The sequence below is a fragment of the Danio aesculapii genome, chromosome 2 (genome assembly GCF_903798145.1).
Source record: "Danio aesculapii chromosome 2, fDanAes4.1, whole genome shotgun sequence".
Taxonomy (NCBI): Eukaryota; Metazoa; Chordata; class Actinopteri; order Cypriniformes; family Danionidae; genus Danio; species Danio aesculapii.
In genome coordinates, this window is record NC_079436.1 from 46,748,696 (window position 1) to 46,771,040 (window position 22,345).

At 34.4% G+C, this 22,345-nt stretch overlaps 2 protein-coding genes across 2 annotated transcripts in view; one reads left to right on the forward strand and one right to left on the reverse strand.

The window, feature by feature from the left end:
* The window catches only part of LOC130238455 (ephrin type-B receptor 1-B), a 295,859-nt gene that overhangs the window by 135,573 nt on the left and 137,941 nt on the right, over window positions 1-22,345 (forward strand). Inside the window, exon 4 of the mRNA XM_056469487.1 lies at window positions 22,087-22,242. Within this exon, the coding sequence (XP_056325462.1) occupies window positions 22,087-22,242 (156 nt within the window). The remainder of the gene's footprint in view (window positions 1-22,086; window positions 22,243-22,345) is intronic.
* On the reverse strand, window positions 2,628-8,932 carry LOC130247628 (uncharacterized). The gene is made up of 6 exons (XM_056480969.1): window positions 8,845-8,932; window positions 7,104-7,178; window positions 5,308-5,520; window positions 4,121-5,179; window positions 3,081-3,249; window positions 2,628-2,844 (listed from the first exon to the last, which is right to left on the reverse strand). Exons 3-6 carry the CDS (start codon window positions 5,516-5,518, stop codon window positions 2,715-2,717), a joined length of 1,569 nt encoding a protein of 522 aa, XP_056336944.1. The 5' UTR covers window positions 5,519-5,520; window positions 7,104-7,178; window positions 8,845-8,932; the 3' UTR covers window positions 2,628-2,714.

Genomic DNA, 22,345 nt, shown 5'->3' on the forward strand with positions numbered 1-22,345 from the left:
TTTTGCTCCTTAAGACACCCACAATGGCTTTTTCTTCATTTAAACATTAATATGCACTGTAAAAAAAATTCCGTTGTTTTTACAAAAAAAATTTGGCAGCTGTGGTTGCCAGAATAATTTAGTAAAAAATACAATGAAATTGTAAACCTGTTTACAATTTAAAACTGTATATGTACAGAATAATTATGTAAAAAACAATTTATTAATATGTAAAATTTACAGAAATTTTGTGTAAGAAATAATACAATTTTTTGTATTTAAACAAAAAATCTTGTTGTTTTTACAAAAAAAAATGGCAGCTGTGGTTGCCAGAATAATTTTGTAAAAAATACAATAAATTTGTAAACCTGTTTACAATTTAAAACTGTATATGTACAGAATAATTATGTAAAAAACTAATTATTATTATGTAATATTTACAGAAATTTTGTGTAAGAAATAATTACATTTTTAGTATTTAAACAAAAAAATCTTGTTTTTTTTACAAAAATATTTTGGCAGCTGTGGTTGCCAGAATAATTTTGTAAAAATTACAATAAAAATGTAAACGTCTTTACAATTTTAAACTGTTGAACATATAGAATAATTATGTGAAGAACAAAACAATATATTTATTACTTAATACTATTTACAAAAATAATAATTACATTCATATTTAAACAACAAAATCTGGCAGCTGTGGTTGCTACAATAATTATGTAACAAAAATACATTTTAAAATGTAAACAACTTAACAGCATAAAATCATCACTTAGTCAATTGTGTTTATTCATAATAAAAAAATGAAAACAAGTAAATCTTTTCTGAAATGGCACAACCTCACCTAAACCAATTCTTTTAAGAAGACCAATGTTGTTTCGTATACTGAACATAGTTTGATTTCAGTAGCAACTGTAAATCATTTGCTTTACCCTTAACCATTAATACGATAATTTGTATGTTACACAGTACTTAATGATATAAATTTTAGATATGCATAGATCATAGAAACTGCACTCAAAGACTTAGTAATCCAACTATAATTTGTATTTATTAACCAAGCAAGTCAACACAGTCTGTCAGTTCACAACACAAATTTGTATTGCTTACTTTCCTTACAAACGATACATTTATCTTTTAGAGAGCATGTGACAGATTAATGACTTGAAACAAATAAGGAAATTCAATCTTCTTGAAAACAAATAAGGAAAGTTATAGGCAAAGAGATGATAGACATTGCCAGTAAAACTAAAAGTGAAATGGCCATAAAATGAAAGACTTTTCGGTAACACTTTATAAAAACTACACACTAGGAATCATTTATTATGCATTAGCATATAGTGAATTGATTAACTGTTAAGCATTAACTCTACATTGATAGATGTTAGTAAGCAGTCTATATCTATGGCTACAAATGCTGTATTCTTGACTTTTGAGCACACTTATAATGTGCTTAATAACAGTACTTTCATAATTTGTGAGTAATTGATTTTTCATCACTAAATTAAGTATCGCATTATTTACAAACCATTTGTATTTAAGAGTAGTTGGTGGTTTTTAAGATAAATCAAAATGAGTTAGTAAATGATTAATAAACTATTGAAATCAACGTTTATATATCTTATTATTCAGGCATGTAGTAATAGTTAACTAATATGTTAATAAATGCTTTACTAGCACAACTTCATGCAGTTTTGTGACCTAATCTAAAGTGAGGACTATTCATGCTTTATAAATTCCTTATAAATGTCAATTAAAGGCTCAGTATCAAATGAACAATAATCTTTGCAATCTTATATATAAAGTTAAATTACTGTAAAGTTTAAACATTGCTGAATAACAGGAGTGTCTAAATATAACATAAAATTGGAATAAACAATATAATTTAACAATATAATAGGATGCAACATTTTAATGTTATTTAGCGATGTTTAAACTGTACAGTAATTTTATTTTACATAAGACTGCAAAGACTTATTTTTCATTTGATACAGTTTCATTTGTGTTCAAATGAATAGAAATGAATAAAAAAAATCCTGTTTAGAATTTATAAGGGATCAATAATTCATAAATAGTCCTCACTTTAGATTAGATCACAAAACTGGATGAAGTGGAGTTAATAAAGTATTTATTAACATTCAAATTATCTATTAATATATGCCTGAATAATAAGATATATAAATGTTGATTTGAATAGGTTATTAATCATTAACTTATGCATTCTGAATCTTAAAAAAACACCAACTATTCTTAAATAACTGGTTTGTAAATAATGCTATATTTAATTTAGTCATGAAAAAATAATCATTAACAAAGTATGAAAACACAATTATTAAGCACATTACACATGTGCTCTTAGATCAAGAATACAGCATTTTTAGCCATAGTTGTAAACCGCCTACTAATGTTTATTAATGTAGAGTTCATTCTCAACAGTTAATGAATTCACTACTGTATATGCTAATGCTTAATAAATGGTTCATAGTGTTGAAGTTATTATGAAGTGTTACTGACTTTTCTCTTAAATCGGTTTAAGAACATTTAAGAGTTGTTTTATAGGCAAATATTCCATACAAACAAGCAACTCAGGAATAACCTAATTCAGAAAACACTAGAGCAATAAAAACTCTAACAGTTGTGTAGTAACTTTACACATACATTAAGCATGGCAGATCAAACAAACCTGAGAAACTGGCCTTCACTGTATGTCAAATCTTACTGACTTCAGTCCGTATTTAGACATCACGCCATTCGTGATCTGAAAGTTCCTGAATCAAGGTAAGAACTCTTGGGTTCACATGAAGACGGGCTGTGTTTGTCTTCTCCACTTTAGTGCCTTTCTCTGGGTTGATAGAGAAGAAACACCTGGGCAAAAAAAGAAAAGATTTAATTGTATTAATGATAAAAAAATGTATTTTTGGGGGGGAAAAATACCTTTTTAATTGAAATTATAGTGAAATTTATCAACCTATAAATATAAACCAGGGAAAATAAAAGAAAACTTTGCATTAGTTATTTAAGTATTCATAAAAAGCCACTGCATCAGTTACTTAAATTTTTTCTACTTCAATGTTGTATAAAGCCTGTACAAAAACACATACCTCTGCAAAAACTCCAAGGTTGATGCCAGCTCTGATGGGTAATGGATGTTGAAGCAATAATAGCTCCCGAACATCATGCACAGGGCGGAAATGAAGGAGGGGATGTTGTCATGTACAACATTTCGATCCACACACAGCATGAAACGCTTCGATGAAAAGCAGGATTGGCCTAAGAAAAAAGTTAAATAAAAGTTACATTTGGTATTTAATTATAATACCATAAAAGTAAAAAATACAAACAAATTAAAAAACCTTTACAAGATTTATTTGCTACCATTATTTTAAATGAATGTACAGTTCATTTTAAAAACAATACTTTTACTGAACGATCTATTAAATGTTATCATGACAGTCTTTGATCTTGAAATACATAATTTAGTAACAACAATTAATAAATGCCATATAAGTATTGTTGTACGTTCATGATTACTAATGGTAACAAATTTATTCTTATTGTAAAGTATGGAGCTAATAAAATGCGAAAACAATCTGAATTTGAATTGTGTTAGTTTGAATTATTAACAATTGTAATTCAATAAATCTGAATTTTTATATGCCGTAAAAAAATTTGAATTCAAATTTCTTAATTTGATTTTCTTAACTTGAATATTAAACATCTGAAATTTAAGACAACTGAATTTTTCAAGGCTGAAATTTTTTATAGACGTATAAAAAACGTATTAAATTTGATGTTCTGAATTTCTTCATCCTGAAAACTCGAAACTGTACTTTTACAAACTGGATATCTCCAGTCTATGAATTCAGAACAAAAACGTTTGAAAATACGTCTATAAAAAATTTCAGCCTTAAATTCAGTTGTCTTAAATTTCAGATGTTCAATATTCAAGCTAAGAAATTCAAATTAAGAAATTCAAATTAAAAACTTTTAATGGCATAAAAAAATTCAGATTTATTAAATTACAATTGTCAATAATTCAAACTAACAGAATTAAAATTCAGAATGTTTTGTCATATTTTAGCTCCATTGTAAAGCATTACAATAAAAATTTTATAGCAAAGAAACAAATAAATAAACTTACCACACACAACAAGTGTTGGGGTCAAATTAACTTTGTCCATCTCTACCTCTTCTGCGAGGCATGTGTCCTCCACATAACAGAACATAGCATCTTCCTTTTCATTAAAGTAGGAAAGCAAAAGCATCAACATCTCTTTCACATCTTCAGAGCAACCACTTAGCTCTCCCCTCATCACTTTAAACTTTGTTAAGTCCTGCAGGAACTTTTTGTTTTTGTTCACACCAACAGTACTGAAGTAGTTTAGGAGTCGTTTCCCTTTCAAGTCCAGATTCCGTGTGAAAGTTTCATTAAGACCAATTCCGGTAAGCTCCTTGTAGTGAACTGCCATGCCAAGCTCATTAAACCACCATGGCCAATCCTCCAGGAGGCATTTTATATTCTTGCCCTGATTTACTTGGTTACGTTGTGTGTAGAAAGTCAATTTCATTAGATGTCTGACTTCTTCTGCGTTTGTATCAGTTTGACGAGACATCATCTTCATTTTCTCTTTCTTTTCCTCCTGGCTTTCAGAGGTCTCTCCCAGTGGCAGGAATTTTACATGCCAGTTAATGCATCCATACGTATCCTGAATTGCTGCCCTCTTTTCTGGAGGAATTTCATCCGTGTCAGAGTCATCAGTCTGATGTCTTCGTTTTCTTATTTTGGGTGTCGTAGATCGCGTCACATTTTCAATCCTATACTGCAACTGCTTCACTAAAGAATGGTACCCTGGCCCAACCACATCCCCCTCTATTACATCTAGGAGAGACTCTGGATACTTTGCTACCATCTTTTTTGCAACTTCAGTAGAATTCCTTTTATTTGGACATGAACATTTTCGCATCATCTCATTTACCACAATCCGGACCATCTCTCTTCTCATTCGTGGACATGGTCGTTTTCCTCTCTCCAAAAATTGCGTTAGTTCCTGAGGAAATTTATCCCATGGTATCAGAAACGTATCCACCCAGTCTACATCTGGGCTTTGGGAGCTGCTGGTGAAGGACGATTGAGAACTTGCAGGTGAACTACGCAAGGCTGTGGATGGTTGTGGTGAGCTGCTTGTTTCTGGTGTCTGGCCTGCAAAAGGTCATACACAAACAAAAGTTTTTTTTGTTTTTTTTTTACATTTTCTTTTCAAGACCTTTTTACACCTGTTACTTTGTGAACTTGTCTTGGAGCATTCTGTTCTGCAACACATGACTTACATCTTAACTTCCAAGCAGCAAGGACTTTTCGAGCTTGGATTGGCCTCAATGCTGACAGCAAATCAGATTCCTCAATAAACTGAAAATCATCATATGTCTCCACTCCAATGGATTGCAATAACTCCTCTAAAATGTCTTTTGTTGCCTCTGGAAGGTTAGGCAAGACCTCAGTGATGGCAGTACGTAGAAATGTTGTCTCCAAGTCAGTCATTACTGAAATAAAGCAAGTAGTGATTAAACATGTAGTTATTAAATTTATTAAGAGTTTATTTCTGTTTATCTAATTGCAAATAAAACAAAAATTCAGATTTCTTACTATTTTTTAAAGGGATAGTTCACCAAAAAATTTTAAATCTATAATTTTTTCATCCTTGACATATTTAATTCCAGTTTGAGTTTTTTTGGGACATTTAAAAGAATGTTGGAAACTTGTAATCATCGACTTCCATAGTAGGAAAAAATACTGTAGAAGTCAACAGTTACAACATTCTTCAAAATATCATCTTGAGAAAAAAAATATATAAACAAACAAACAAACAAACCCCAAACAGGTTTGAAAAAAAAGTCAAGGGTAAGTAAATGATATCAACATTTTAAATTTTTGGGAAAACTATCTCTTTAAACTACATGTTATTTTAACTAAGCATACATGATGATTTTTAGCATATTTTTCCACCTCTGTGGGCAAGATCACTTTACTTTGACAGCACGCTGTGTTTCAGAGGAATGACTTGGTACCCATTAACAATGTATGATGTTAGCGGATAAAAATCAGCCAAGTCATTAATGCTAAGACATTGTAGCCTGGTACTCTGTTTAGTCACAGAGTACAGATGGTATTCAAAATGATATTCAGCTTTTTGTATTCCCATTACAAAAAACACAGCTCCTTCATTTTGGATTAAAATGATGAGAAGTTCTCCAAACTCAATGAACTCATCATTTTTAGACACAAGAAAATGTCCCTTTTTGTATGACGTTCCTTTATACATTATTTCTGTGGACACAGTAGTATTTAACTCTGAAAAGTTAAATTTTCTCACTGCATGTTTAATTGATTCACTGTAAAGACTTGGGTAAAAAGTGCAACTGTCTTTGACATGCAAAAGCTGAGTGCATCCTGGTCCAGCTGAAAGATATGCCTGAAACATCTGATGCCTTTCGGATAAAGTTAGGCAGACATTTTTAAAATTTTTCAAATGCCTAGCACATCTCTTGAAGTAGCTATGCTTACTTTCAAAACGCATCGTCCACAATCGGATCAAGGGGCCAAATTTAAGAATTAGTGCAGGATAATGTCGCAAGAAATGATGTTTTGGTTTCAGTGGACTCTCAGGAAATAAAGACTTTCTTATTTCCAAATATTCTTGGATTAGAAAGTCAAGATAGGCTACTTGTGATGATGAAATTTTTTGTGCACAAATCAAATCAACAATATCTTTGAGCTGGAGAGTTAACTGCCACACTTCATCTTCTGCATTTTCCACTTTGTCACCAATTAATACAGGAAGCAACCTTAAGAAATTCCAATTCTGTACGGCTTGCCCAGAAAGCTTGGACACCTCAGAATTGACCGCACATGGCTTTGTAAGTGCATCAGTACTTTTGTACTTGAATTGCTTGATTCGACGGTTCAAAACAGAATATGTAAGCCAGTGTCTCTTCTTAATGAAATACTTTAAGTACAATGCCACATCATAGGATAAGACACCCTCAAATATGTCATGGCCTAAACAAGGTGGGAGACCAGGCTGGCAGACATGGAAAGATTTCAAATTATTGAAAACAGAGTTTACCTTTATTCCTTTGATGTCTTGACGGTCTTCAGATTGTAAATCATGAACCGCAGAATCATAAGTTTCAGGGGTGCGCTGTGGACCACAAACATTTGGGTTATCACTCTGAAATTCATTTCTTGTGATTTCACAATACCTGCAAAAATACTGAGCACGACTGAAATTTTCAGTAAACCCACCAATGGCGTGTGAACCCAAATTATCACCAGCAATACAATACAGTGCACCTTTGACCACTTTACCACCTACAGTTATTCCATTTTCCTCCAAATCTTTTAAATCCACTAACAGCTCTGAGAAAACCTTAGCACTTCCAAATTTCTTTAGGTCATTCTCTCCACACAACAAGGCGAGGAACATGTGATCAGTATTGGACCGCACATGAGCAGGTAAATTACCCAAAGAAAGATAGACTGCAACTACCTTGTGCTTTTTTTTAGCAGATCCAAGTGGATTGACAATTTCAAAAGCATCCTGGTAAATAATTAGTTTCAGACATTCTGGATTTTCAAGAAAGAACTGGTTGGACTTAAAGATTTTGCCATCACTAATGTCCGCAAAATTATCTGAGTCTATTTCACAAGATGGCTGACACAGCGAATTCTTCCATAATTCTGATTCCAATAAGCTGCTCAATGTTTGTTTTACAGGTATGTAATATGCAAACTTCTTTGTCATATTTTCGTCATTTCCCAATGTTACCTTTTTCGGCTCTATGTATTTGAACATCTGTTTGAATGTCTGACTTCTTGAATATGTTGTTCTCAGTGGTCCTTGATGACAGAAAGAGAACAGATCTGAATCCTTTACACAGTCACAGACTTTACTAACAACTTCATCTGCTAGATCCATCTCATTTTTTAAAAGGGAACGCAGTTTACTTAAAGTGTAATCTTGTCCCAACTCATGCACATTTTGCATCTCTTCAACAATCGTCTGAATTGTTGAAGCTGGAAGGAGGAGCTGTCCTTGCAGTTTTAGGTATAATAAACACATATTCCTGAGGAACGACTCACTAAAATTCTGGGGCAATTCTGTAGTTTCAGGTGTTGTTACATCATTTGAAACATCACATTCAATGACAGTGGACGACTGAGAAACAGTTTCCCTGTAAATGTCACTTATAGTATTGTTTGAAGCAGCTCTATGCTTCCTGGACATGTGAGCTGTAAAAGACGATTTAATTGTAAAAGTATTTTTACAACCCGTTATTGGACAAGCCACAGGTCGGCCTTCTGCTATATGCTCTTTTAAGTGGCATATTAAATCTTTAGCCGTGTTAAACGTGCGGTCACACAACGAAATGGCACATTTAAAATCTGCAACAACTGCTTTAGTACTAACGGTTGATGCAGACTCAATGTGATCCCTATAAAAATGTGCTTTAAATGCAGCGTAAGAGCAAAATGTTCGCTTACAGCCAGCACTAACACATTTGAAAAAACAATGGGGTTCGTTTCTGTGAACTTTACAATGCAACACATAACCTCTCAGTGTCTCAAGTGTTTTGTTGCAAAAATGACACGTAATCATCTTTAGACTTCTAACAAAATCTTTAGGTTTTTTTTTCAGCTTTACCTTAGTCGGACGATACGACAAGAGGCCGAGTTACCTTTGCATTGTGCCACTCATTATTATTCCGACGACCGTGCAACACCCCAAATAATACCCTCTTTTTTGCAAGTGCTTGTATGGTAAAGCGTTTAAAGTACAAAGTAAACGAAATTTTCACTAAACTTACCAGTGCCTCAGTAGTTAGAAATGTTGCAAGACGTCATCCACAGCTTCATTCGCGGGCGGGACAGATTGAGCGCGCGCACTCACTATAGATCCATAAACATCTGTAAAATGGCTGCTCCCGCAAGAATCAGAAAGCCGATTAGTGATTGGACAAGGCAGAACAGAGTTTGAAATTCAAACGCAGACGTTAATTTACGCAAAAGCATACATTTTAAATAGAAACACATTGCTGCCACATTTTAAATAACAACAAGACATTCATATTTCATTATTTAAATTATTGTTTTAAAAAATATTTTGTCAATTACAGTGGATTAACAATTACATTTTACATAGTGTTCAAAAATAAAGGACCCTTAGGGACAAATAACCCTTATCTTTTTATGTAGGCCTACATTAAATATGATAATTAGCAATAATGCCTAATGTTAAAATAGCTTACACACCATTAGGACAATTCTAAACAGACACATTGCCTTTTAAAACCCCTCATTTAAAACTTGTAAATATGTAATGATATATTTAAGGATAACATGATCATTTTGTGATTGTTATGCTTACACATGCTCTTTTTTTTATCTGTAATAGCATGATTTTGGTTTGTTTAGTAACATTTTGTAATTTTTACAGCAACTTTGCAGTATGACATGTTTGTACTATTCAAATAACAGTAATCAGTACATTTTACAAATTAGCATTGTTATTGATACACATTCTTACAGTACAATTAACAGTTTAATTTGGTTCAACAGTTTACAACTGTATTTTTATTTTTTACAAAACCATACTGTAAATTTAACGCTGTTTCATTGTTTTTCTATTTACAAAATTTAGATGTCACAATTATACAGAATTTCACAGTTATTTTCACAAACATTTTTTACAGTGTAGCTTTTGCAAAGATCAGACACCCTATTCAGATCACACAATCTCAATAAACACTTCATGTAAATGTATAAATATTTCAATAAGTATCGTTAATGGAATATTATAACGATATGATCTTGCTTTTGGTTATATCGATACCGGCTTTAAGCTCTCACATGTGCTCTGTCTCTCTTTCTCACCAGTGGCAGTTGACATGCGCTGCATAAAGGATAAGCGTAATAGGCTAAGCGTATTTTTATCAATATTAAAGCACATTTATACAAACTAGCCACCCTTTGATTTTTTAAAAAAAATTTTTTCATTTCTGTATATTTTTTATCAAACGAAAAATGCAATTAATTGTTTTTTTTTGCTTTTCATTGTATTAGAATCAATGTAATTATTAGACTACACAACAATGTTACTTCATAACATTGGCTCTGATTGTGTTTTTACTAGAGGTGGGCCGTCATCGACCTTAACGTGCTGCGTTAATGCAAGACTCTTATCGCGCGGAAAAAAATTGTGCCGTTAATCTATTCTTAAATCTATTCTACGCAAACTATGATGACTTTCACCTTGATATTTTAGCGCGGATGTATACCTAACCGGTGAGCCGTCTGACAAAAAAAGTGTCCTTCTGAGTTAAATCAGCAGGATGCCTGACTTTACCTGCAATTCGGCAGTTTCACTTTGACTCATAAACATTTCATTCATACCCCTCTGACAAACGGGGGTATTAGACGCAAATAAGGAGTAAGCACTGGTGAGAGTGTTATGGAATTTAATAACGCATGCCAAGTGGAAAGAAAAAAAACTTCTGCATTTCACGATGTGTGTGTGTGTGTTTGTGAGTATGCGGTCTTTTGCTGACAGCCGCGTGTGTGGATCTTGTCGGAAAATATGGCGAAGTCCTACATGATGGTAATAGTTTGATCGCGGTGTTTACTTCAATAATCCCACTAATATATGCATACTCCACGTCTTAATTCCATTTCTGTTTAGTTCAGTTATGACTTTAGGTGATCAAAAATCGCTGTTTGGAGCTTATGTAGGCCTACAGTTCAACATTCATGTTTAACTGAATAGACAGTTAGTAAACACAAGTACATCTTATTGAACATCATTTATTCATCACCAATTATCATAGTAGTTCATAACAGTTTCTCAAGCAGTTTGTGATGAGCCCCTAGTCTAATGCTCCACCTGACTTGAAAAACCTGTTCTCAAAGACTTATTATTTGGGTAGCACACATATTCTGAATGCCTTCGGCAGAATTCAAATGAGCCATTTTAATCTAGATTAATCTAGATTAGTTCTGAGATTAATCTAGATTAATCTAGATTTAAAAAAATAATCTATGCCCACCTATAGTTTTTACAGATATCCTACAGAGTGAATTTTTGGCTCAAAGACATTTATGCCTTTAATTTCGGTGCAAAGGCTTCAGCTATTCTGTCAACTGGTACCAGCCTAAGTTTTGCGACTTGACTTGTGTGGCGTCTACATATCGATGTCTGGAAGAAAGCGAGAAAGAGATGAGATCAGACATCAGATTCGATGTGTGTACGTACGTCAGTTACTTTACTGCAATTTTTGAAAATTGGCTCATCTAAATTAACTTTTCATTCGACTAAAAGCCGAAATATTGCCAGATAGACGAAGCAACTTTCGGTTTTGAAAGAGAGCGGCTTCAGTGATAAAAGACGCACACACACAGGATACACTCTTGTAGGCCTATTCATTATTGATTTTTTAATATTAAATGCATAATAATCAAGTGCAAAAAAAGAACAGCTGAACTTCGGAAAAAGTCCTCACTGCGGTTGGCGCGATGTTTGCTTTGTTTCTCTGCAGTTGACTTGTCAGTGGCGCGGCATTGCTACATCACTTTTGGTTTAATAAAAAATAAGATTATTTATTATTAAACATTGTGAGATGATGGTCATGTGATTTTTAAAATGAGAGTATGCATTGCGTATTTATGGCTATTGAGCTTATCTACCCGCGACCCACCCATAGTTAAACATCAAGTAGCCGACTTTTTGATTACCTGACCTGCGGATTAACGGCAGGACTCGTGAATATGAAAGAATCATGCATAACGGTTTATGCGTCCCCAATATGCAATGCCAAGAGAGTGAGTCCATAAGGTAACATAGACTGCACACACTTTGTGCAATGTGTGAAGTCGTGGATGCATGTAAGCGCAAGGATAACTCATCCCTAAAATGTCCATACTCAATGGTTAATAGATAAGGTCTGGATTGGCAGGGTTATCAACAATGTGGGTATATTTTTGGCTTGGAACAGCCTTCTGTTAAAGATTTTTGTTTATCCTTGCTACAGGCAAAAAAAAAAAAACGAACAAATAAACTTAATTGAAACCAAATCTATGCAGTATCGGTACTCGGTATCGGCGAGTACACAAATTAAAATACTTGTTCTCGTATCGGTTTGTAAAAAAGTGGTATCGGTGCATCTCTACCTATCCTGTCCTTTCTTGTTCCCTTTCATTTCCTCTTTCCTTTCTGCTTTCCTGTCCTGTCTTCTTCTCTTTCATTTCCTCTTTCATTTCCTTTCTCTTTTTCCTTTCCTTTGCTTTCCTCTTTCCTGTTTATCTTCTCTCATTTCCTCTTTCATTTCCTTTCTTTTTTCCTTTCCTTTGCTTTCCTCTTTCCTTTTCTTTATTCTTTCCTGTCCTTTCTTCTTCCCTTTCATTTCCTCTTTCTTTTATTTTCCTTTCCTTTTCTTTCTTCTTTCTGGTCCGGTCCTGTCCTGTCCTTTCATTTCCTTTCCTTTCCTTTCCTTTCCTTTCCTTTCCTTTCCTTTCCTTTCCTTTCCTTTTCCTTTCCTTTCCTTTCCTTTCCTTTCTTCTTTCCAGTCCTTCCCTGTCCTTTCCTTTCCTTTCCTTTCCTTTCCTTTCTATTCCTTTCCTTTCCTTTCCTGTCCTTCCCTGTCCTTTCCTTTCCTTTCCTTTCTTCTTTCCTGTTTATCTTCTCTCATTTCCTTTCATTTCCTTTCCTTTCCTTTCCTTTCCTTTCCTTTCCTTTCCTTTCCTTTCCTTTCCTTTCCTTTCCTTTCCTTTCATTTCCTGTCCTTTCTTCTTCCCTTTCATTTCCTCTTTTATTTCCTTTACTTTCATTTCCTTTCCTTTCTTCTTTCCTGCCCCTTCTTCTTCCCTTTCATTTCCTCTTATATTTCTTTTCCCTTACTTTCATTTCATTTCCTTTCATTTCCTTTCCTTTCATTTCCTTTCCTTTCCTTTCATTTCATTTCCTTTCATTTCCTTCCCTCTCATTTCTTTTCATTTCATTTCCTCTTTCCTTTTCTTTGCCTTTTGTTCCTCTTTCCTTTTGTTTCCTTTTCTTTATTTTTCTTTCAGGTTTCCTTTCATTTCCTCTATCCTTTCATGTCCTTTTCTCTTTCCTTTCCCATTTTCTTCCCTTTTTTTCTCTTTTCTTTCCTTTTCTTTCCTTTCTCTATCCTTTCCTTTCGCTTTTTCTCTTTTCCCTTCCATCCCCTTCCATTTAATTCCATTCCTTTCCATTCTCTTCACTCCCATTTCATTCCTTCCCATTCCATTCACTTCCCTTGCCTTTTCTTCCCTTCCATCACTATCGTTTCTGCTTTTTTCACTTTTTACCTCATGGCCTAATCTCCTCTTTTTCTTCTCTTTCTCTCCCTACATGTCTAATCTCGTCCCCTCCCCTTATTTATTAAACGACTAAATGAATAAGTCCGCGGGTGAGTAGATGGATAGATAAAAGAACAGAGTAATAAAGTGGACCCGACCCTCTAAACTTTTAATGAGCTGTATGGCATCTAATTAATTTTTTTCAAAGGCCCCAGATATTCAGGAACAGAGGTTTGATTTCACACGCAGCGCAGGTCACACTGCTTCATATGGATGGAGAGAGGGATGAATTATCCTGTCCTCTCTCATTAAAGAAGAGACACACTCCATACCTCCCTCCCTCCCTCCCTCCCACTCAAACTGCATGTCTTCCAACCTCCTTTTATTTATTTCTAACCATCCATTCCTTCCTTCATCCATCTTTATATGTAAATTGATAAGTGCATTAATCACGCCTACATCCTAAATTCCCCCGTATAGCGAATGTTTGCCCCTTGATTCATATTCATGAACCTGATGCATATGCATGAGATGCAAATGGGAGACCTAAATGCAAGCAGGTCGATCCAGGTCCGTCATGATCCAGAATGTCCCGTCTGTCAGCAGAGTAATGCCAGTTAATCAAGGTATTAACTGCAGATTACATTGATCTAGTGCTGACATGAAATATTGCTTCTGGAGAGTTGCAAAAATGTTAACTGCTGATCTGAGTGTCCTCCGAAAGCCCCTACATGATTATATAATTAACAAATGTGGAATGTTAGATAGTTATACAACTTATATATGTGAAATGTTATAAGTGTTAGGGGGCATTCAGACAGAATGCAACTTTGCCCAATTTGATACGCCAGAGGTGTTGCTAGACGTAAAGCTCTACTAGGGCACGGGCCCCCAACAATAAAAAAAAAATTACAATTGTTTACCCTTATATAAATAGTATACTATACTGAATAATATACATACATAAAATCCTATTATTAGTTGTAGTATAACAATTATTATTCTACAACTATTATTCTAAACAAATCAATGCAATTTAAAGACACAACTGGAGTGAAATAGTAAGATCTTCAAAAAAATTCATATGACATTTCTGGGAAACACAAAATCTTATTTTTAAAGAATCTTTTGTCTGAGACCTGACTCTGATGGCCGAGAATTAATGTTATTAAGTTTCAATTCAATTCAGTTCATCTTTATCTGTATAGCGCTTTTACAATGTAGATTGTGTCAAACAGCTTCACATAAAAGAGTATAGTGAATTGAAACAGTGTAGTTCAGTTTTCAGAGTTTAAGTTCAGTTCAGTTTAGATTAGTTCAGTTCATTTCAATGTGTTTTAATATTCACTGCTAAGAGTCCAAACACTGAAGAGTAATCCATCGATGCGCAGCTCAACAAGTCTGGAACAACACAAGCGAGTGGCAACAGCGGGAAAAAATAAATAAATAAATAAAAAACCTCGGGAGAAGCCTGGCTCAGTTGGGCATGACCATTTCTCATATGGGGAAAATAAATAAAAATAAATGCAATTTTCCTCTTGACTAGGGTACATAGTAAAGCCAAAAAGAACATTTTCCTACAACAGTAAAAGGGGTTTAGAACACCGTAATTTGTTATTAATAATTTTTTGCACCTCATAAGTTTACTAAGCATAATGCCAAAATAAGTGTAAAGCAGTCTCCTCATGTTCATTATTAAAAATACAATTCACATTGATTCCATTTTTAATTTTTTGTAAATAATGTTTTGCTGAATAAAATCTGTGGGGAAGTTTATAGGATATTTCTTGAATTTTATTTCTAACATGATATTTTTGTGGTCACAGCCACACTTTTTGCCAGCAAATCAGTTGACTCTTTAATAAAGACATCCAATAAGATTGAATATACAGTAATGATTAAAGGTACAGTGATGATTTCTCTTTGGAAAAGGCCACGGTGTAAATGCACAGTACAGTTACGAGCTTAATGCCACATTTTGGCCCAATCCCAATTCTACCCCTTGTCCCAATTCTCTTTAGCTTGAAGGCGTAGTGCTAAGGGGAAAGGGTGAATAGCCCTGTGAATGAAGATTTTTCAGGACCACACTCGAAACAAAGCGGTAAGAAAATTTCCCAGAATACACCAGCCACAACAGCAGGATAGTTACACCCAAAAGTAAGAAGATCCACAAATGAGTGTTTTTTTGTCATTAATACGACTTTTTACAACAAACAAACATATGTTTTAATATATTCATAACCGCGTGCGTGTTTCACCGTCATGCTTTTATGTCATACTTACCACCATACTGTCAAAAAAAAACGCTAAAATAAGTACTGCTAAATTCAGCGATCTATAATCCATAATCATAACTCCTGTATAGCAGTCCCACAACATTCTGACACTCGGTGACACTCAAATACCCTGTCAGAAAAGTCTAGTGGCTAGGAATGAGCTTTTTACAGTGTCTGCTTTAATGTTAATGTAGTTTTTGGTGTGTTAAATGCACAGTGTTACGATCTTATTGCCACATTGATCGTTATGATAACATAATATATGCCTTCAGTGATTTCCTGAAGATAAACACCAAAAAATAACACAACTGGAATAACTACAGCAGTCACGATCGTCTGATGTCATATGAAGCAAGAGATCGCGATGGCATATGATGACGTGTGCAGGTGCTGTAGTGCTGTCCCATTTCTTAGGGGTACATTTTGAAGCCCTTTCCTTCACACTTGGTTTTAAGGGCCAAGGGGAAGCGGTAGGGGTACAAAAATAGAATTAGGATTGGGCCTATATCATTATGACAACATGATATCGTTGCCTTCTGTGATTTTCTGAAGAGAAATACCCAAAAAATAACGCAACTGGAAAAACTACAGCAGTCGTGATGGTTGATCTGCGACGAGTTCACGATAACAGTGCTGTCCCATTTCTTAGGGGTAAATTTAAAGCCCTTCCCCTTCACACTCTGTTTCAAAGGCCAAGTGGTAGGGGAAGTTCTAGGGGAATAAAAATAGAATTGGGATTTGGCTTTAATTGTTTAATTGTTTTAATTGCTTACATTTTGAAAAAAAAATAAAGATGAAGTTAACTTTGCATGATTTAACAGTGTGTTTATATTATATTTGTGTCAATAGCAGTACACATTGGGTCATCAGTTCATCCGTTCTCATCAAACACACACCGATTTCAGTGAGTCTTGCTCTCGATGGTCATGTAGCTGAAGCAGCAGAAAGTCTCCCTGTTGTGTAGCTGCAGAATTAATGATAAACGAGAGCAGGATTCTCCTCAGATCTTTATTCAGACCGATAAACCCAGCCTGGAAAAGCAAGTAGAATTTATTAAGCACCTCTGCCGTGCCTCAGAATTTTTGAAAGTAAAAGACGAGCATGACCCTAATATTTCACCCTAATAAGGTGTATTTTGGATGCCGGTGTGCTTTTTTTTTGTGCAAGTTTAACAAGAATGAATTGCTTAAATGTGCTTGAAGTGGTGTTTTTGGTATATCATACACAAATTGACCATATCTGACTGACAGATGTTACTAGAATGGGTATCATGACACATCACACGCATTTCTGTGGCAGCCTTATACCCACAGTGAATAAGAATGTAAATTATAAATAGATACAAATAAATAAATCATTCATTCATTCATTTTTATTTGTCTAATTTATCAGGGGCCGCCACAGTGTAATGACCCGCCAACTATTCCAGGATATGTTTTACACAGTGGATGCCACTCCAGCCGCAACCCAGTACTGAAAATAAAATAAAATAAATAAATAAAATAATAAATAAATAATCAAATAAATAAATACATAAAATAAATAAATAAAATGTATATGAATAAATAAATAAATACATAAATACATGAAAATAAATAAATAAATAAATAAATAAATAAATAAATAAATAAATAAATAAATAAATAAATATAATTTTTTTTTTCCATTTCATTCAAAACTCTAGCAGACAAGGTGTTAGAGACTGTATTCAAAACTCTAGCAGACAAGGTGTTAGAGAGAGTAAACCTTTTGCTCCCTGAGCACTGGCTGAGCCAAAGTTGTGCAATTGCTATGGGCAGGGTCTCAACAACTGTACCTTTGTCTTTGTGGACCCATTCAGGACAAAGAGACTCTTTTGTTGATAAACTTGTGCGGTCAGTGGCTGGGCAGGTTTTTCACCAATCTACTTCATTTGCATGCTTTGTTAGCCATCTCCACCTTTTAGACTACTCTTGTCGACGCTACTGTAGGCTTCTGCAGACTCATAGAATTTTTGAAGATGCTGTTTGACTGCAGAACCCTTAACACGTCTTAATAAAGAATTCTGCTTGTTGAGTCTCCTGGTTTGTTTTTATTTTCCCCAACACTCCAGAAGGAAACAGAAGGCATTGAGAATGTTTTTATTATTTTTCTTAAACAGGATGAAGATGTAAAAATGTGTCTTATTTTATTGAAAAGTCATTGTTTTCTATTTAATAGTGGCTCTCTGAAATAAAAGAAAATACATGTTTCCTGGAAGACAAAATAAGTGCAATTTACCTTGATATTTAGTCAATAAAAGTCCCCCCTTCCTCAGTCTCTGTATAAACACATACATATTTATTTATTTATTTATTTATTTATTTAGGTCTGCCTTAAAATTGAATCTGGACAATTTAAATACAAAAAAAAATTTGATTTGGTGCTGTTGATTGGACGATACATGTCTTTTTTTAAAAGTTGATGCTGTTGTTTAGTTGTGTCGTGACAATCTGCAAAAGATGCAAACGCAGTTGTCAAATCCAGCTATACACTGTGAAAAATGCTGGGTTCCACACAATCGATTTGTGTTGAGACAACATGAAGGAATTAAGTTCACTTATTTGGTTCAACACTTTTAAGTGGATTGAACATAAACGATTAAGTTAAGAGTTGTGTTGCTTCAGCTCATTTTAAATATGTAGTTTGAACAAGAGTGTAGGACATGTTTATATAGGGCAATTTCCAACCTACGTCACACGGGTTCAACTGCGCATACCGGTTGAAAAAAAAAGAACGGTTGCAACAGTGAACATGTCATGTTGTGCGGTGGGATGCCAAAATCGAAAGTCCAAAAATTGATAACTTAATTTTTACCAAACACCCCACTGCTTTTAATTCCAACCGCAGACGTCTTTGGCTATCAGGCATCAGAAGAACTGAATGGAGTGAGGTCCTAATTAAGAATTCACGCTATGCTATGTTATACACATTACTTATTTTTGATTACAGTAATGATTTCAGCAAAAACAGTTAAATGCGGTTAATTAAACTGTGATCACTGAATGCTTAGAAAGAAATGTAAAAATATAAGTTCACACACCCTGCCGAACAGGTGCAGTTCACTGTCAGAATGCAGTTGTTTTGCTTGTTGATGATTAGCCAAGCCTTCTACACTTCCGTCTTCCTTGTTTTTGGCTTGGCAGAACCTCGGTTTTTAGCACTACATAGTTTTGAATCTGGTAATCATGGAACATTATTTCTTGCACATGACCACTGTAAATGCTAACACTCCCATTTTGTTTTTTTTGTTTGTTTTTTTTGCAACCTTGATGCACGCGCATCGTGAATGTTTACAAACTGGTAATTCGCCTATAGCAAACACAAACTCATCAACACTTCTCTATAGCCTCTCTGAAAGAGTCAGACTAGCTTTTCTTTCCTTTTTTTTAATCCAATAAGAAACACTCTTTGCTTTTCTTCTGTGCTTCTGCTGACATCAGGTTGACTGACGTGTCTTGGGAGCACCTTTTCACTCATTTCACTTGAAACGGGCCTTGCAAACAGGAAACGTCTCACCTTGCTCTCAAACAGGAACAAAAACAAGCTTTGCTCTCCCAAACACATTTTTAGTCTGAAGTAAACTGACACTAACTCCTTCAGACACTCTGTCAGCAGTGCGTTCCGGAACACTACCATGCTAAAGCTGCATCACAAGTGGTATATTGCACATTAATAGTGGAAAATCCAGAGTTTCTCATTTGTCATCATTCCTTTGATCATCATGTTGCAAAACAAAGACTGTCTAGATTTGTACAGATCCATTAATAAAAGTTCCTACAGATAAAATTGGGATTTTGTGTTGATTTAGTTGTTGTCTGATTCACAAATCTGGAGCAGTGGTATAGACAGCTAACTGTTCTACGCTGTACTCAAGTATAATTTTATAAGTATCTGTGATGTATTTTGAAAATATTTACCTCTCTACATTTCCAAACAAAATATTGTACATATCAAGCGAATCTACACTTCACTGATTCAAAGGATCTATTCAGAGTGAGTCTACAGTTAATGATTCACTGATTTAAGTAATATGCTTAAAGCGAATCTACACTTCACTGATTCAAAGGATCTATTCAGAGTGAGTCTACAGTTAATGTTTCACTGATTTAAGTAATTTGCTTAAAGCGAATCTACACTTCACTGTTTCTAATTATTAATTCCTTGTGATTCTACAGTTAATGATTCACTGATGTAAATGATCTGCTTAGAGCGAATCTACAGTTCACTGATTCAAATGATCCACTCAGAGTGATTCTACAGTTAATGATTCACTGATGTAAATGATCTGCTTAGAGCGAATCTACAGTTCACTGATTCAAATGATCCACTCAGAGTGAGTCTACAGTTAATGATTCACTGATATAAATGATCTGCTTAGAGCGAATCTACAGTTCACTGACTCAAATGATTCATTCAGAGTGAGTCTACAGTTAATGATACACTGATTTAAATAATCTGCTTGGAGCGAATCTACAGTTCACTGATTCAAATGTTCCATTCAGAGTGAGTCTACAGTTAATGATTCACTGATTTAAATAATCTGCAAAGAGCGAGTCTACAGTTCACTGATTCAAATTAACCATTCAGAGTGAGTCTACAGTGAATGATTCACTGATTTAAATAATCTGCTTAGAACGAATCTACAGTTCACTGATTCAATTGTTCCATTCAGAGTGAGTCTACAGTTAATGATTCACTGATATAAATAATCTGTTTAGAGCGAATCTACAGTTCAATGATTCAAATGATCCATTCAGAGTGAGTCTACAGTTACTGATTCACTGATTTAAATAATCTGCTTCGAGCGAGTCTACAGTTCAATGATTGAAATGATCCATTCAGAGTGAGTCTACAGTTAATGATTCACTGATTTAAATAATCTTGATCTTTCTTCCAACAACTTTTAACCTTGAAAGTTGGAAAAAGTGACTTTTAATAACATTTTTAATAGTTAAAAGTGATATATGGTCTGGGTCCATGTTGTATGTTATGCAACAAAAACATTGTAATAAACTGCCAGTATGTTTCTCTTATATTACAGACTTTTTTCTCTATATATTATTTCTTAAACATGATATTACTTCAAACCACTAAAACATCAATAAAAGTTGTTTAACTTTGTTAAACTGTACAGTTGAATTTTCAACATCATAAGTCGACAGAGCAGAGATTAATGTCCAATAATCTAATTCACAACCAGAAAAAAAAAAAAAAAACGAGAAAACACTTGCAAATCACAAAATACGGAAACTGTTCAATTTGAGCAAATAAATTTTTTCTAGTTTTTATATATATACTCATCTATATATATCTATATATAAGCAACCATTATTGTAGTGTAGTGATATTGTAAGAGGGAGTGAGATTGAGGAGATCAGCATGCCAGATTCTGCAGAGAAATGGAGTGATGAAGGTGCTCAAGAGACACTGTTGAAATCAGATGTTTTGAAAGAGCCCCTAAGTTAATCAGTTACAGTAACAGATACAACCTGCAAGCCTGTGACTAGTCATAGTCATAGCGTGGTTAAGAAACCTGCTCATTTCTAGGACGTGATTATGTAAATGTTTAAGTATGTTTGCAGTGGGTTTTTTTCTGATTGTTTTCTTGGTTTAGCCTTATAAGAGGTTGAGGGACAGTAACAATAAGGTTTAATTTTTAAGATAATTTGTTATTTGGTGCTATTTAAAGTGCTTTAATATTAATAATGAGAGAGATGTAGTGTATGCTGAGAGGGAACGAGATTGAGGAGATCAGCATGCCAGATTCTACAGAGAAATGGAGTGATGAGGAAGCTCAAGTGACACTGTTGAAGTCAGATGTTTCAGAGGAGCCCCTAAGTTCATCAGTTACAGTAACAGAGACAACCTGCAAAAAACTGTTAAGAAAACTGCTCATTTCAAGGACAGGATTATGTAGATGTTTAAGTATATTTGCAGTTTTTTCTCTGATTGTTTACTTGGTTTAGACTTAAAAGAGGTTGAGGAACTGTAATTAAGATGTTTAAGTTTTAAGATAATTTGTTAATTGGTGGTATTTACAGTGCTTTAATACTAATGATGAGAGAGATGTAGTGTAGTGATATCACAAGAGGGAACGAGATTGTGGAGATGAGCGTGGGAGGAGAGAATATGGAACAATGTAGTTGAAAGTTGTTAATAAACAAGTTAGGAGCCTGATCAAAATCTGTTGATCATTGAGTTCAACAACACCACAATTACTATGCATTATTACATATGTATATTAAAAATCAAGTGCTTTTTTCTACTTTGGCTGAAGAAACATTAAAAAGAAAGACATTATACTTTCACCGTTGTAATACTTTATTAAGAGTCATCTGTACTTTAACTCATGTGCTCGATTTACTCCATCCACCACTAAAGAGTCCACTAAAGCTATAAAAACTCTCACCAACAACATCTTTCTCGCTCTTCTTTCCCCAGCGTGTCCTCCAGGAACGTTCAAGGCTAGTCAAGGGCCGGGTCTGTGTTCTCAGTGTCCAGCCAACAGCAGATCCACATCTGAAGCGGCCACCATCTGCGTCTGCAGGAATGGCTACTACCGAGCAGACGGAGAGCAGCCAGACATGCCCTGCACCAGTGAGTCATTCTCATCATCATCCTCCTATTACCGCTCTTCTAATCATCATTAGCATTAAACCCAAGCGCTCGGGTCAGAACATCACTTCACAAGCACTTGGAG

Excerpts from the sequence above, each read along its gene's own strand:
- LOC130247628 (XM_056480969.1), bottom strand. The coding sequence starts at position 5,518 with ATGACTGACTTGGAGACAACATTTCTACGTACTGCCATCACTGAGGTC. Across the intron at positions 5,180-5,307 it reads TGCTGCTTGGAAGTTAAGAT|GCCAGACACCAGAAACAAGC; the intron begins GTAAGTCATGTG and ends GACCTTTTGCAG. Across the intron at positions 3,250-4,120 it reads CCCAACACTTGTTGTGTGTG|GCCAATCCTGCTTTTCATCG; the intron begins GTAAGTTTATTT and ends CTTTTTTCTTAG.